Source organism: Salvelinus alpinus, chromosome 4, assembly GCF_045679555.1.
Source record: "Salvelinus alpinus chromosome 4, SLU_Salpinus.1, whole genome shotgun sequence".
NCBI classification, from domain to species: domain Eukaryota; kingdom Metazoa; phylum Chordata; class Actinopteri; order Salmoniformes; family Salmonidae; genus Salvelinus; species Salvelinus alpinus.
In genome coordinates this window covers 85,166,325-85,181,518 of record NC_092089.1, presented here as the reverse complement: position 1 = coordinate 85,181,518, position 15,194 = coordinate 85,166,325, and the positions used below count along the sequence as shown (strand labels likewise).

General features: G+C 43.1%; 1 protein-coding gene across 3 annotated transcripts in view; it reads right to left on the bottom strand.

Moving 5' to 3' along the window:
• Positions 1-2,332: 2,332 nt before the first annotated feature.
• Positions 2,333-15,194, bottom strand: part of ppp3cb (protein phosphatase 3, catalytic subunit, beta isozyme) — a 42,587-nt gene continuing 29,725 nt past the window's right edge. For all 3 annotated transcript variants that reach the window (XM_071399384.1, XM_071399385.1, XM_071399386.1), the window contains 9 exons: positions 14,837-14,976; positions 13,974-14,051; positions 13,515-13,609; positions 12,876-13,001; positions 10,770-10,853; positions 10,516-10,600; positions 7,592-7,689; positions 6,434-6,481; positions 2,333-5,101 (listed from right to left, as the gene is read on the bottom strand). In XM_071399384.1, the coding sequence (XP_071255485.1) occupies positions 4,923-5,101; positions 6,434-6,481; positions 7,592-7,689; positions 10,516-10,600; positions 10,770-10,853; positions 12,876-13,001; positions 13,515-13,609; positions 13,974-14,051; positions 14,837-14,976 (933 nt within the window). In that variant the 3' untranslated portion in view covers positions 2,333-4,922. The remainder of the gene's footprint in view (positions 5,102-6,433; positions 6,482-7,591; positions 7,690-10,515; positions 10,601-10,769; positions 10,854-12,875; positions 13,002-13,514; positions 13,610-13,973; positions 14,052-14,836; positions 14,977-15,194) is intronic.

Sequence of the window (15,194 nt, the reverse complement as noted above, 5' to 3'; positions counted from 1 at the left end):
GTTACCTGTGCACTTCAGAGTAGTGAAAACGACCCACAATACATACATAATCTCAATGACTACATTCTTATACCACATATTACATTTGGAGACTATCACTGATTCAAATCAAATCAAATTGTATTAGTAACATGCGCCGAATAGAACAGGTGTAGACCTCACAGTGAAACGCTCACTTACGAACCCCTAACCAACGATGCAGTTTAAAAACATACGGATAAGAATAAGAAATAAAAGTAACAGGTAATTAAAGAGCATTCATTCATATATACACAATAAATACATATCTCAATGAGGGAATTGCTATCCTATATTCAGATCTAGACACTGAATCATTTGAAGGTCCAGTTGAAATGCAGAAAACATGATTTATTTTATATTTTTCATGTAGATTATCTGTTGAGGCTTACCTTTTTATGTTTTGCATGATCCCAGTTCCAGAATACAGAACAACAGAGACAATTCCAGATTGAAAGAGATTAAAATAGATGTGTGTTGATAGGAAATCAGATGAATAGAGATTATAAATCAGAGCTAGCACTTCTCCCTCTCATTTTCCACTTGTTTTCTCACTCTCTCCCTGCTTCCCTTTGTGTTATACAAATTTGGGTAATAGTTTCAGTTTCAGTTTACAAGAGGCAATATATCCCACACAATGAGCGATAAAGACCAATAGAGCTAGATAAAAAGTGATAAAGACAGAGAGGTATAAAGCTTGCTGCAAACAAATTCCACAGAGAGGGGTTGATGTACTGTAATAGGTAACAGTAGTGGAACAGGGAGTGGAGGAAGAGGCATGGGTGTTTTTACAACCCGATTTATCACTGTTTAAATATACTGCTACAGCTGCCACGTCTCTGATTAACCATACAGTATGTGTTCTTATGATAACCTGTTCGGGAAGTGATTTAACAAGTTTCAGTCAACCCACCTCTCTCCAGTCTACTCAAACCTTATAAGTGTGTTATTACACAGAACATCACAGCAAGTACAGTACCTATCCAGGTGTGGACTTCTGTATGAGATGAATATTAAGCAGGGGTGTCAATTGGGTATGGCCATACACTAGCTCAACACAAACAATTTAAAATAGGCAACTAAAATCATTCCAATCCCGATTAAAAGGTAAATGCAGTTTATCAGTGTCAGCTGGTCTGATTTGAATACCATGCGGACACTTGGGAGCGGGAGGGGAAGGCTGTTTGTGTGGCTGGCAACCAGCTGGGTTTGTGGAGAACAGAGATCTGTATACAATGACGAAATGCTTACACGTATGTCTCCGTCCTAACAACGGGAGTCTTCCCAAAGGTGCGAAGGCAGGCGACAAGTTTAGTTCCAAAATAACCCCATAGAAACTCATTGGGATCATTTTGGTCGGATCATTTTGGTCGGATTTTGGTGATAATGAAACCTCTCATTTAGCCTCTTCCTCTCCGTAGAGAGCCTCATCGACGCAGCTGCATGAAACGGCAGGACTTTTTCTCAACACATTGCAGAGGTAGCTAAAGACAGCTGTACTAGATGGTATTGTCTATGTAACTGCTGTTTGACTTGACATTAAACTAAACTATAGTTCTAATCCCGGTGCTGAGCTAGTGCGTAGCAGGCTAATTGTTTGTATGACGTGTTAAATCCCCTATTGCCTGAGGTGAATGAAGCTACAGCGACAAGGTGATCATGGCTGGAGTATATTGAACTTGTTTTCCTCTTTTCCGAGAAAATAAAGCAAATGTCTAATTCATGAATCAAATTGAAATGTATCCTCTTGATGGATTGGAACCCGACCCTATTATGTCAGAAAGAGCCTGTGGTGTGTGTGTGTGTGTGTGTGTGTGTGTGTGTGTGTGTGTGTGTGTGTGTGTGTGTGTGTGTGTGTGTGTGTGTGTGTGTGTGTGTGTGTGTGTGTGTGTGTGTGTGTGTGTGTGTGTGTGTGTGTGTGTGTCCGCATGTGGGTGCGTTTCTGTATGCGTTTGTCTGTGTATGAAGGAGTTAATGAACCAGCCAGATCAGCCGTGATAAAAGTCAGTATTCGACATCCATCCATGTCTGAGGAGGTCGGGAGATGACGTGGAAACCGGCCACTAGGGGCAACAGTGAACACTGTTACCTTCAAGGAGGTTTCGGTAGGGCGTTGTGCATGGGGATGCGTAAGCATCTGCCTCTGTTTCAGAAGGTTGCATGTTCGAATCCAGCAATAGAAACCGTTCAAATTCAGAGTTAATGCCTGACCTTAAACACTTTGACATTTGGAACTGGAACCACTTCGACATTTGATGTGTGAGAAACATGGATGAACGTCTAACTCTGACGTGAGACAGGCCATAAACAGAAGTATGCCAAAGGTTCATGCATATTTTATTCAAGAGTAAAAAAGTGGTTTGTCCCATGGGGCATGCTTACAGTTTGTGTAATAAGGGAGTCCGAGAGAGAACCATGGCACAAACTATATGGCACGAGGTCTCCGGTAAGTTCACCTCTCAAAATAAAGCACAATGAGACCAAACAAGGATCAGCAAAACGCAAGAGCAATTAGCAGAGAGCTTAAGAATAATGTTAATCATAAATATAATAATAATAATATTAAATAACAAGAATATAATTTAAGAATTATGATTAGAGAATACACTTTTCCTTTAAAATGTTTGAGACAACTTCTGTAACTGTGTCTGCTTTTACAGATGAGTTTACCATGCAATCATGCTTTGGCTGCCTGAATGTAAGTCTGTGTCTTTTTATAGTACGGTTATTCATTCACACTATTGTACACTCTTAGAAAAAAAGGTGCTATCTAGTGCCTAAAAGGGTTCTTTGGCTGTCCCCATAGGAGAACCCTTTGAAGAACCCTTTTTGGTTCCAGGTAGAACCCTTCTGAATTCCATTTAGAACCCTTTCCACAGAGGGTTCTACATGGAACCCAAAAGAGTTCTACCTGGAAGCAAAAACGGTTCCACCTGGAACCGAAAAGGGTTCTCCTATAGGGACAACCGAAGATCCGTTTTGGAACCCTTTTTTCTAAGTGTAGGTTTCAAAATAACTCCTGCACATCAGAGAGGAGCGATAGAGTCACAACGCATGGCACCTCATACAAACGTCTAGTCTGTACAGCATCAAAATAAAATAATACATTAACTCATAATACAGTCATGAAAAACCTCAAATGAAATAAAAAACAAAATCCCCAAAATAAAATAAAAACTGGAAAATGTTTTTTTCACAAATAAATATCATCCCTTAGTTCATTTGAAGCAAGAAGATAAAAATAACTTACCATACTGAAACACGGCACAAATAGAATTTCACATTATTATTATCAAATAACTTAATTGCATGCACTGATGCGTTTATAAATGCTTTACAAATAAATAACAGAAATAACCTTCTGTTAGTCACTGTTCACACTCAGCCAAAAACACCATTTCATTTTCAAAGTAGAACAAAACAGCATATATAGGGACTTACTCCAGTACAGCCGACACAGGTTATAGGCTACTGGACAGCACCATAGAAATGGAATGCATAGAACAGACTTCACTCATTGCTGATTCTGATTGCATGCCAACAAACATACAGGTGTCCATTCTATGCTTTCTATTTCTATGATTGACTTGGCAGCAATAGAACATAAAAGTGTAGATAGTCCCAGCAAGTAAAATATGTAAAAGTGGTAAAAAGGTGTCCTTAAAACTGAAATAAGATCAGTTTTGGAAATCATCTGACTTGGCAGCAATAGAACATAAGAGTGGAACAGACAGACATTGCCCCTAAATGTGATGAACGGGGCCGTGTCTACCTGGGGTGTAGTAAGTGTACTGTGAACTCTGTGTGCCACCTCAGCACTGGCTAACTGGCCAGTGGAGCATATTGGCTTAATAAGATGGAGAACACTCAGGTAATAAGACTGCATTTTGAACCTTGTGACAACTTCACCTTTTCCTTGAAGTTAATAAATAGTATGTTTAATTTCAATGTCCTGTTATTATCATATAGTACTAGTAGCAAAACATATTCGAAAGCACTACCATGTATGTTTGCAGATGAAAATGGCATTCAAATTTCACACGCAGATGCAAACGCATACACAAATAAACTCACCGACGCCATGACAACTATCCATCACCCTATCTAGATATCTTATAAAATAAAATGAATGAAGTAAACCACCGACAGGGCTGACACAACTTCCTGTTTTAAAATGAGAAGAGGAAACTGTAAATCACGGACAGGTAGTACCTCCCCCGCATGCCACCTCAGCTCCCGTCGACCTCTCACCTACATGCCTTCACTCCCCAATCCCCACCCTTCCCCTGTCCCAACACAACAGAAAGGTAACATCTGTCACCCAGTCAGCCCCACCCTCCCTCTGCCCCCAACACAACAGAAAGGTAACATCTGTCACCCAGTCAGCCCCACCCTCCCTCTGCCCCCAACACAACAGAAAGGTAACATCTGTCACCCAGTCAGCCCCACTACACAATTAGAACAGAACAGTAGCTCTTTGTTTTGCATTGGAGTGTTCCAGAACGTCCAGTAGAGTGTTCCGTAGTGTAGTGTGGTCAGGTGGTCAGGGGTCTGTAGTAGTGTGTGACCAGGTCAGGGAGTGATGGAACCTGCAGTACAGTTTGTCCAATAGGAGGTCTGATCCATCCATGGCACAGTCTTGTCACACGGGTAGAGAGAAGGGCTGGGGAGCAACAGGCCAGGGTAGGGGGAGGAGGATGGTGTGTGTACCATTAGTGTATACGGGTAGATCTATATGTTTACTGTGTGTTCTGTATGATCCCTGTTTAAGTGTATGTCTAAGTATGTGTTTACCGTAAGTGTGTTTTACTTTAAGTGTGTAAGTCAAATGTGTGTATGTGTGGGTATGTACTTTATATCTAAGTGTGTGTATTAGTGTTTATGTATAAATGTGTGTGTGTGCATCACTGTATATTGCTGTTGTTGTCGGTGCCGTTGGGCTCCCCCATGTTCATGCGGCCCATGGAGACACCCACACTGTTGACGGCGTCACGCCGAGGGGGCATGCGCTCGTTGATCCGGTCCAGACCCTTGGCCTCCGCAAAGCTATTGATCTTATGTTGAGGAGAGAAGCCTCGGATCGCTGGGGAGGCAGACCACAACTCAGTTACAGACTCATCTAATACACACACACACACATATACTCACGCTCGTGTAATACACACACAATGTAGTTACGGTGCACTTGCTACCAGGGTTGAGGTGAATTCCATTTCAATTCCAGTCAATTCAGGAGGTACACTGAAATTCCATTCCATCAACAGTAGCCTACTGCCGACTGACAGTCGACATAAAGACTGTAGTGGTCTTGTGTTTTTTTGGAACATCACATTTCCAATGCAAAACTCCACAGGCTCCACACAGCACATGTTGTGCCAAAACCAAATAGCAGAGGTTGTGTAGGTATGATGTATTTGTGTAGGGACGAGGTATTTGTGTAGGGACGAGGTATTTGTGTAGGGACGGTGTATTTGTGTAGGGATGATGTATTTGTGTAGGTATGATGTATTTGTGTAGGGATGATGTATTTGTGTAGGTATGATGTATTTGTGTAGGGATGATGTATTTGTGTAGGGATGATGTATTTGTGTAGGGATGATGTATTTGTGTAGGGATGATGTATTTGTGTAGGGATGATGTATTTGTGTAGGGACGAGGTATTTGTGTAGGGACGAGGTATTTGTGTAGGGACGAGGTATTTGTGTAGGGACGAGGTATTTGTGTAGGGACGGTGTATTTGTGTAGGGACGGTGTATTTGTGTAGGGACGATGTATTTGTGTAGGGACGATGTATTTGTGTAGGGACGGTGTATTTGTGTAGGGACGATGTATTTGTGTAGGGACGGTGTATTTGTGTAGGGACGATGTATTTGTGTAGGGACGATGTATTTGTGTAGGTATGATATATTTGTGTAGGGACGGTGTATTTGTGTAGGGACGGTGTATTTGTGTAGGGACGATGTATTTGTGTAGGGATGATGTATTTGTGTAGGGACGATGTATTTGTGTAGGGACGATATTAGAGTTATCGTAGGGTCAGATTCCTCCCCCAGCCGACACACACTCATGATTAGTCACTTTGTCGTACTGTGGTGGGTGGTGTGTGTGGAGTGTGTGTGCCTGTGTGGAGTGTGTCTGGGGGAAGTCTGTGTGAGGCAGTGTGTGTGTGTGTGTGTGTGTGTGTGTCTGGGGGAAGTGTGTGTGAGGCAATTTGTGTGTGTGTGTCTGGGGGAAGTGTGTGTGTGTGTGAGGCAGAGAAAGAATAAGAGTCATGCTTCACCATGAGCAGTGCTGTTAGAAGAGCTCAATGCATTGTGGGTAAGTGTATGGCGTAGATGGGTCACCATGCCTCAACCCCCTCTTTCATTCTCTCACACACACTCACTCTAATTGTCGATGAATGAGGGGAATTTACCTTCTGAGTCCTCAACAGGATCGATGGCTTCAATGGCCTCAATGGTAGCTGAGAGAGAGAGAGAGAGAGAGAGAGAGAGAGAGAGAGAGAGAGAGAGAGAGAGAGAGAGAGAGAGAGAGAGAGAGAGAGAGAGAGAGAGAGAGAGAGAGAGAGAGAGAGAGAGAGAGAGAGAGAGAGAGAGAGAGAGAGAGAGAGAGAGAGAGAGAGAGAGAGAGAGAGAGAGAGAGAGAGAGAGAGAGAGAGAGAGAGAGAGAGAGAGAGAGAGAGAGAGAGAGAGAGAGAGAGAGAGAGAGAGAGAGAGTTATTCATGCAAAACCCTCACAGCAGCATTGCAGCCTTCAGTGCTGAGGGTGTCTGGTGTTAGCACGTTCATTAGCTAGCGTTAGCTCACACACATATACCAGGCTATTAGTACTATCAGTTGTAGTGAGGTGAGGAGTGACGGAGTGATTGACAGAGGACGAACATGGAATAGAGGTAGAGAGAGAGGCAGAGAGAGGAAGAGAGAGGCAGAGCGAGAGAGCGAGAGAGAGGCAGCAAGAGAGAGGCAGAGCGAGAGAGCGAGAGAGAGGCAGAGCGGGCGAGAGAGAGGCAGAGTGAGCGAGTACGAGAGGCAGAGCGAGAGAACAAAAGAGGCAGAGCGGCAGAGCGAGAGAGGCAGAGAGAGAGAGAGAGAGAGGCAGAGCGAATTAGAGAGAGACAGAGACAGTCAGGCAGAGAGACAGAGACGGAAAGAGAGGCAGAGACAGAGGGAGAGAGAGGCAGAGAGAGAGGCAGAGGCAGAGAGAGAGGCAGAGGCAGAGAGAGAGGCAGAGGCAGAGAGAGAGGCAGACGCAGAGAGAGAGGCAGACAGAGAGAGAGGCAGACAGAGAGAGAGGCAGACAGAGAGAAAGTGTGTGAGAAAGTGTGTATGTGTATGTGGGCTTGTTTGCCAGTGTGTGTATGTGTATGTGTGAGAAAGTGTGTATGTGTGTATGTGTATGTGTGAGAAAGTGTGTATGTGTGTGTGGGCTTGTTTGCCAGTGTGTGTATGTGTGTGTGGGCTTGTTTGCCAGTGTGTGTATGTGTATGTGTGTGGAGGGATGTCTGTCTGTCTGTCTGTCTGTCTGTCTGTCTGTCTGTCTGTCTGTCTGTCTGTCTGTCTGTCTGTGTACTCACCGCTCTGCAGAGTCTGCTTGCCTCCTGACAGAACTCCACTGGGCAGCATGCCAGTGGGTGTCAGTCCCTTCAGGGTCAGTACGTTCTCACTCTCCTCCCTAAAACACACACATACATACATAGGATTAGAAACGAACATACACAGTCTCACATGCTCCTGCACACATTCGGACACTTACAGTGCCTTGCAAAAGTATTCCTCCCCCTTGGCATTTTTCCTATTTTGTTGCATTACAACCTGTAATTTAAATTGATTTTTATTTGGATTTCATTTAATGGACATACACATAGTCCAAATTGCTGAAGTGAAATGAAAAAAAAAACTTTTATAAAAAAATTATTACAAATTAAAACCTGAAAAGTGGTGCGTGCATATGTATTCACGCCCTTTGCTATGAAGCCCTAAATAAGATCTGGTGCAACCAATTACCTTAAGAAGTCACATTATTAGTTACATTTTATTATTTTTTATTTCACCTTTATTTAACCAGGTAAGCCAGTTGAGAACAAGTTCTCATTTACAACTGCGACCTGGCCAAGATCAAGCAAAGCAGTGTGACACAAACAACAACACAGAGTTACACATGGAATAAATAAATGTACAGTCAATAACACAATAGAAAAGTCTAGATACAGTAAAGTATATAAAGTCCACATATGTGCAATCTAAGTGTCACCTGATCTGTCACATGATCTCAGTATATATACACACCTGCTCTGAAAGGCTCCGGGGTCTGCAACACCACTAAGCAGAGGTGGCAGGTAGCCTAGTGGTAAGAGCGTTGGGCCAGTAACCGAAAGGTTGCTAGATAGAATCCCTGAACTGACAAGGTAAAAATGTGTCATACTGCTCCTGAACAAGGCAGTAAACCCACTGTTCCTAGGCTGTCATTGTAAATAAGAATTTGTTCTTAACTGACTTGCCTAATTCAATAACATTTATTTTTTTAAAGCAAGCGGCACCATGAAGACCAAGGAGCTCTCCAAACAGGTCAGGGACAAAGTTGTGGAGAAATACAGATCAGGTTTGGGTTATGAAAAAAATATCAGAAACTTTGAACATCCCACAGAGGATTATTTGAAAAAGGAAAGAATAGGGCACCACAACAAACCTGCCAAGAGAGGGCCGCCCACCAAAACTCACAAACCAGGCAAGGAGGGCATTAATCAGAGAGGCAACAAAAAGACCAAAGATAACCTTAAGGAGCTGCAAAGCTCCACAGCGGAGATTGGAGTATTTGTCCATAGGACCACTTTAAGCCGTACACTCCACAGAGCTGGGCTTTATAGAAGAGTAGCCAGAAAAAAGCCAATGCTTAAAGAAAAAAATAAGCAAACACGTTTGGTGTTCGCCAAAAGGCATGTGGGAGACTCCCCAAACATATGGAAGAAGGTACTCTGGTCAGATGAGACTAAAATTGACCTTTTTGGACATCAAGGAAAACGCTATGTCTGGCGCAAACCCAACACCTCTCATCACCCCAAGAACACCATCCCCCACAGTGAAGCATGGTGGTGGCAGCATCATGCTGTGGGGATGTTTTTCATCGGCAGGGACTGGGAAACTGGTCAGAATTGAAGGAATGATGGATGGCACTAAATACAGGGAAATTCTTGAGGGAAATCTGTTTCAGTCTTCCAGAGATTTGAGACTGGGATGGATGTTCACCTTCCAGCAGGACAATGACCCTAAGCATACTGCTAAAGCAACACTTGGCTGGTTTAAGGAGACAAACTACCTGCCCTCCAGGACACCTACACCACCCGATGTCACAGGAAGGCCATAAAGATCATCAAGGACAACAACCACCCGAGCCACTGCCTGTTCACCCCGCTATCATCCAGAAGGCGAGGTCAGTACAGGTGCATCAAAGCAGGGACAGAGAGACTGAAAAACAGCTTCTATCTCAAGGCCATCAGACTGTTAAACAGCCACCACTAACATTTAGTGGCCGCTGCCAACATACTGACTCAACTCCAGCCACTTTAATAATGGGAATTGATGGAAATTATGTAAAAATGTATCACTAGCCACTTTAAACAATGCCACTTAATATAATGCTTACATACCCTACATTACTCATCTCATATGTATATGTATATACTGTACTCTATATCATCTACTGCATCTTGCCATCTTTATGTAATACATGTATCACTAGCCACTTTAAACTATGCCACTTTATGTTTATATACCCTACATTACTCATCTCATATGTATATACTGTACTCTATACCATCTACTGCATCTTGCCTATGCCGTTCTGTACCATCACTCATTCATATATCTTTATGTACATATTCTTTATCCCTTTACACTTGTGTGTATAAGGTAGTAGTTAACATCTGCTAACCATGTGTATGTGACAAATAACATTTGATTTGATTTGAACATTTAAATGTCTTGGAATGGCCTAGTCAAAGCCCAGACCTCAATCCAATTGAGAATCTGTGGTATGACTTAAAGATTGTTGTACACCAGCGGAACCCATCCAACTTGAAGGAGCTGGAGCAGTTTTGCCTTGAAGAATAGGCAAAAACCCAGTGGCTAGATGTGGCAAGTTTATAGAGACATACCCCAAGAGACTTGCAGCTGTAATTGCTGCAAAAGGTGCCTCTACAAAGTATTGACTTTGGGGGTGAATAGTTATGCACACTCAAGTTTTCAGTTTTTTGGTCTTATTTCTTGTTTGTTTCATAATAACAAATATTTTGCATCTTCAAAGTGGTAGGCATGGTGTGTAAATCAAATGATACAAACCCCCCAAAAATCAATTTTAATTCCAGGTTGTAAGGCAACAAAATAGGAAAAATACCCAGGGGGGTGAATACTTTCGCAAGCCACGGTACACACAAAAGTATACACACACACACACACACACACACACACACACACAGAAGTATACACACACAAACTCACTCACCGTAACACTTGGAACATTTTGGCCATCTTCCCTATGGCACGGATCTTGTTCCTGATCACCTCTTTCCTAGCTGCCGCTGCATTGGCTGGAGGGAACCAATCACAGAGGAGTAAAACACGGGACACCAATAACAAGGAAGTGAAAAGGAAGGTTGAATAGACATAAAAATGGAACCAATCAAAGTGTCTGTGTCCCATTTGGGATGTAACAGGTCTTTTTCTATTATCTATATCTATTTATAAAGATATGATTACCATCATAGACCTCTTCCTCTCCATCATTCTCCATGAGCTCATCATCTGAACAGATACTGAGAACATTCACCAGCATCTCTGTCACTGTGGAGCGAGAGAGAGGGCACAGTCAATATGAGAGACTCTGAAGAAAAATGTATATTGTTTGCAGATGATCTGGTGCTTCTGTCCCCAGCCAAGGAGGGCCTACAGCAGCACCTAGATCTTCTGCACAGATTACTTCAGACCTGGGCCTTGACATTGAATCTCAGTAAGACAAAAACAATGGTGTTCCAAAAAAGGTCCGGAGAGAGAGAGTTAGTCACAGAGAGAGACTCAGAGATAGAGAATAAGAGCGAGAGAGATTCAGAGATAGAGAATAAGAGAGAGGGTTGGTCAGAGAGAGAGAATAAGAGAGAGGGTTGGTCAGAGAGAGAGAATAAGAGAGAGGGTTGGTCAGAGAGAGAGAATAAGAGAGAGGGTTGGTCAGAGAGAGAGAATAAGAGAGAGGGTTGGTCAGAGAGAGAGAATAAGAGAGAGGGTTGGTCAGAGAGAGAGAATAAGAGAGAGGGTCAGAGAGAATAAGAGAGAGAGTTAGAGAGAGAATAAGAGAATAAGAGAGAGGGTCAGAGAGAGAGAATAAGAGAGAGAGTTAGAGAGAGAGAATAAGAGAGAGAGTTAGAGAGAGAATAAGAGAGAGAGTTAGAGAGAGAGAATAAGAGAGAGAGTTAGAGAGAGAATAAGAGAATAAGAGAGAGAGTCAGAGAGAGAGAATAAGAGAGAGAGTTAGAGAGAGGGAATAAGAGAGAGAGTTAGAGAGAGAATAAGAGAGAGAGTTAGAGAGAGAGAATAAGAGAGAGGGTCAGAGAGAGAGAATAAGAGAATAAGAGAGTGTGTCAGAGAGAGAGAGAATAAGAGAGAGGGTCAGAGAGAGAGAATAAGAGAGAGGGTCAGAGAGAGAGAGAATAAGAGAGAGGGTCAGAGAGAGAGAATAAGAGAGAGGGTCAGAGAGAGAGAATAAGAGAGAGGGTCAGAGAGAGAATAAGAGAGAGAGTTAGAGAGAGAATAAGAGAGAGAGTTAGAGAGAGAATAAGAGAGAGAGTTAGAGAGAGAATAAGAGAGAGAGTTAGAGAGAGAATAAGAGAGAGAGTTAGAGAGAGAATAAGAGAGAGAGTTAGAGAGAGAGAATAAGAGAGAGGGTCAGAGAGAGAGAATAAGAGAGAGAGTTAGAGAGAGAATAAGAGAGAGAGTTAGAGAGAGAATAAGAGAGAGAGTTAGAGAGAGAGTTAGAGAGAGAGAATAAGAGAGAGAGTTAGAGAGAGAATAAGAGAGAGAGTTAGAGAGAGAATAAGAGAGAGAGTTAGAGAGAGAATAAGAGAGAGAGTTAGAGAGAGAATAAGAGAGAGAGTTAGAGAGAGAATAAGAGAGAGAGTTAGAGAGAGAATAAGAGAGAGAGTTAGAGAGAGAATAAGAGAGAGAGTTAGAGAGAGAGAATAAGAGAGAGGGTCAGAGAGAGAGAATAAGAGAGAGAGTTAGAGAGAGAATAAGAGAGAGAGTTAGAGAGAGAATAAGAGAGAGAGTTAGAGAGAGAGAGAGAATAAGAGAGAGAGTTAGAGAGAGAATAAGAGAGAGAGAATAAGAGAGAGAGTTAGAGAGAGAGTTAGAGAGAGAGAATAAGAGAGAGAGTTAGAGAGAGAATAAGAGAGAGAGTTAGAGAGAGAGAATACGAGAGAGAGTTAGAGAGAGAATAAGAGAGAGAGTTAGAGAGAGAATAAGAGAGAGAGTTAGAGAGAGAGAATAAGAGAGAGAGTTAGAGAGAGAATAAGAGAGAGAGTTAGAGAGAGAGTTAGAGAGAGAGTTAGAGAGAGAGAATACGAGAGAGAGTTAGAGAGAGAATAAGAGAGAGAGTTAGAGAGAGAGTTAGAGAGAGAGTTAGAGAGAGAATAAGAGAGAGAGTTAGAGAGAGAATAAGAGAGAGAGTTAGAGAGAGAATAAGAGAGAGAGTTAGAGAGAGAATAAGAGAGAGAGTTAGAGAGAGAATAAGAGAGAGAACATATTCAGAGTGGGAGACAATCCGTTTCTTTTGGAGTTTGTAATATGTGTAGTCGTGTAGTCGTTTTTTCCCACCTTTCTCTCCAACGAAGGGCAGGGACCAGGTGAACACATCCATGAAGTTGGGCAGCCAGTAGGGATGAGGGGAACAGTTGAACTGGCGGATGTTCATCACGTTGTTCTCATACTTCAGAACCGCCGCTGTGAGAGAACGAGAGGGCAGACCTGTTACACACTGATAGTCTACTGGTCTGTCTGTCTGTCTGTCTGTCTGTCTGTCTGTCTGTCTGTCTGTCTGTCTGTCTGTCTGTCTGTCTGTCTGTCTGTCTGTCTGTCTGTCTGTCTGTCTGTCTGTCTGTCTGTCTGTCTGTCTGTCTGTCTGTCTGTCTGTCTGTCTGTCTGTCTGTCTGTCTGTCTGTCTGTCTGTCTGTCTGTCTGTCTGTCTGTCTGTCTGTCTGTCTGTCTGTCTGTCTGTCTGTCTGTCTGTCTGTCTGTCTGTCTGTCTGTCTGTCTGTCTGTCTGTCTGTCTGTCTGTCTGTCTGTCTGTCTGTCTGTCTGTCTGTCTGTCTGTCTGTCTGTCTGTCTGTCTGTCTGTCTGTCTGTCTGTCTGTCTGTCTGTCTGTCTGTCTGTCTGTCTGTCTGTCTGTCTGTCTGTCTGTCTGTCTGTCTGTCTGTCTGTCTGTCTGTCTGTCTGTCTGTGCCTGCGTGCCTGACCTTTGTTGTTGTAGACGTCCAGGTAGTTAGGTGCTGAGAAGATGGTGATGAGGGAGGGGAAGCCTGTAGTCTGACTCTTTCTGTACATCCGGTACCTGAACAGGGAACGGTCAAGGGATTGGGATACGGATTAGAGTTAGGATTACATAGATTGGGGTTCAACTGTGAGGGGTGTAGGGTTAAATATATGGTTGTTGTGTGGTTAAATTAGCCTTGACGATGGATAACTGTTTATAAATTGACTGATTTGATTATGAAACCTTGCGCTGCTGTATTGGTTGACTGAATCGTTTGTGTTGACATAACAACCCCTGGATCAATCAACACACACTGGGGTGGACAGGTGAATGTTTTTAAAGATAATACATTAAGTTAGAGCCCTTTAATGTCACTCTGTCACTCACCATGTGAAGAATGACAGTTTGTCAATGACCCAAGAAAAAGTAGGGCTTCTCTTACCCAGAATCCTGCGCTTCATGTGCTCTGATGACAGACAATAAGTTGTTGGTCTGTAGAAACTCACACACCGCAGGGTAACTGGAGAGAGAGCGAGAGAGAGAGAGTGTTAGTGTCTCTCTGTGTAAATCAAAACATCATAGTGAAGTAGCCAAGCACTATAGGACAGTAGCCAAACTATGCTGTGTATGAATCAATGTGTGTGTACATGAGAGCAAGAGAGATTTGATTCTGAACACCCCTGCACTATATCAGACAAGGATAGTCTGAAACTGTTTACATTGAATGACCACCAGGGGTCCTTATTGAGCCCCTAATAAAAACAGCAGAACCAGATCTAGTAGGAGGGTAGTGTATGTTTCTCTCAGGAGACTGGTGTAGGCTCCATATTGTTTAGCACCATATTATAACAGTCTCAACTATCCATCATGTCAATCCTACATTCTCTCATTTTATTCCTCTCTTTTTCCTCCCTCACTCCCCCTCCCTCTTGCTCTCTTTCCCTCACTGTATCTTAATATCACTCCCCAATCTGGCAGTAGTAGCCAGTCGTCATGGAAACAGAACGGTGCAGTCTCCCTAGGGATTGTGGGATATGGCTTAGCGCTGAAACTGTGTGTGTGGATCTGTGAGATAACTGGCCAGTGTTACAGCTGTTCCACAATTCCCAATGTTTCTTTGGTTGTTGGCTCTCTGAATCAGCTTGTAGCTACGAGTACAACATGTTTCATCTCCTCCATCTCACCTCCAGTACCTTTCTCCTGTACATCACACCAACAGATCACACTGGATCTCACCTGCGTTAGAAGTGTGTGTGTGTTTATGCCTGCGTATGTGCGTTGCCGTGTTAGTGTCTCTGTGTTTACCTGTAGAAGTAGGAGCAGCCCCTGACTGTGTTGTGGCCGAAGTATTCTTGTGTTTTCTCGTTGCCAAAGTCCTCCAGTGGGTCGGCCCACAGCAGGTCACACATGGGTCCGAACGCTGGAGGCTCCTTGAACCTGTCCAGCTGGATTATAGAGACAATGACAACAAAACAGATATATACACTGAGTTGACCAAACATTAAGAACCCCTTCCTAATATTTAGTTGCGCCGGACTCTACAAGGTATCAAAATCGTTCCACAGGGATGCTGGCCCATGTTGACTCTAATGCTTCCCACAGTTGTGTCAAGTTGGCGGTATGTTCTTTGGGTGGTGGACCATTCCTGATACACGGGAAACTG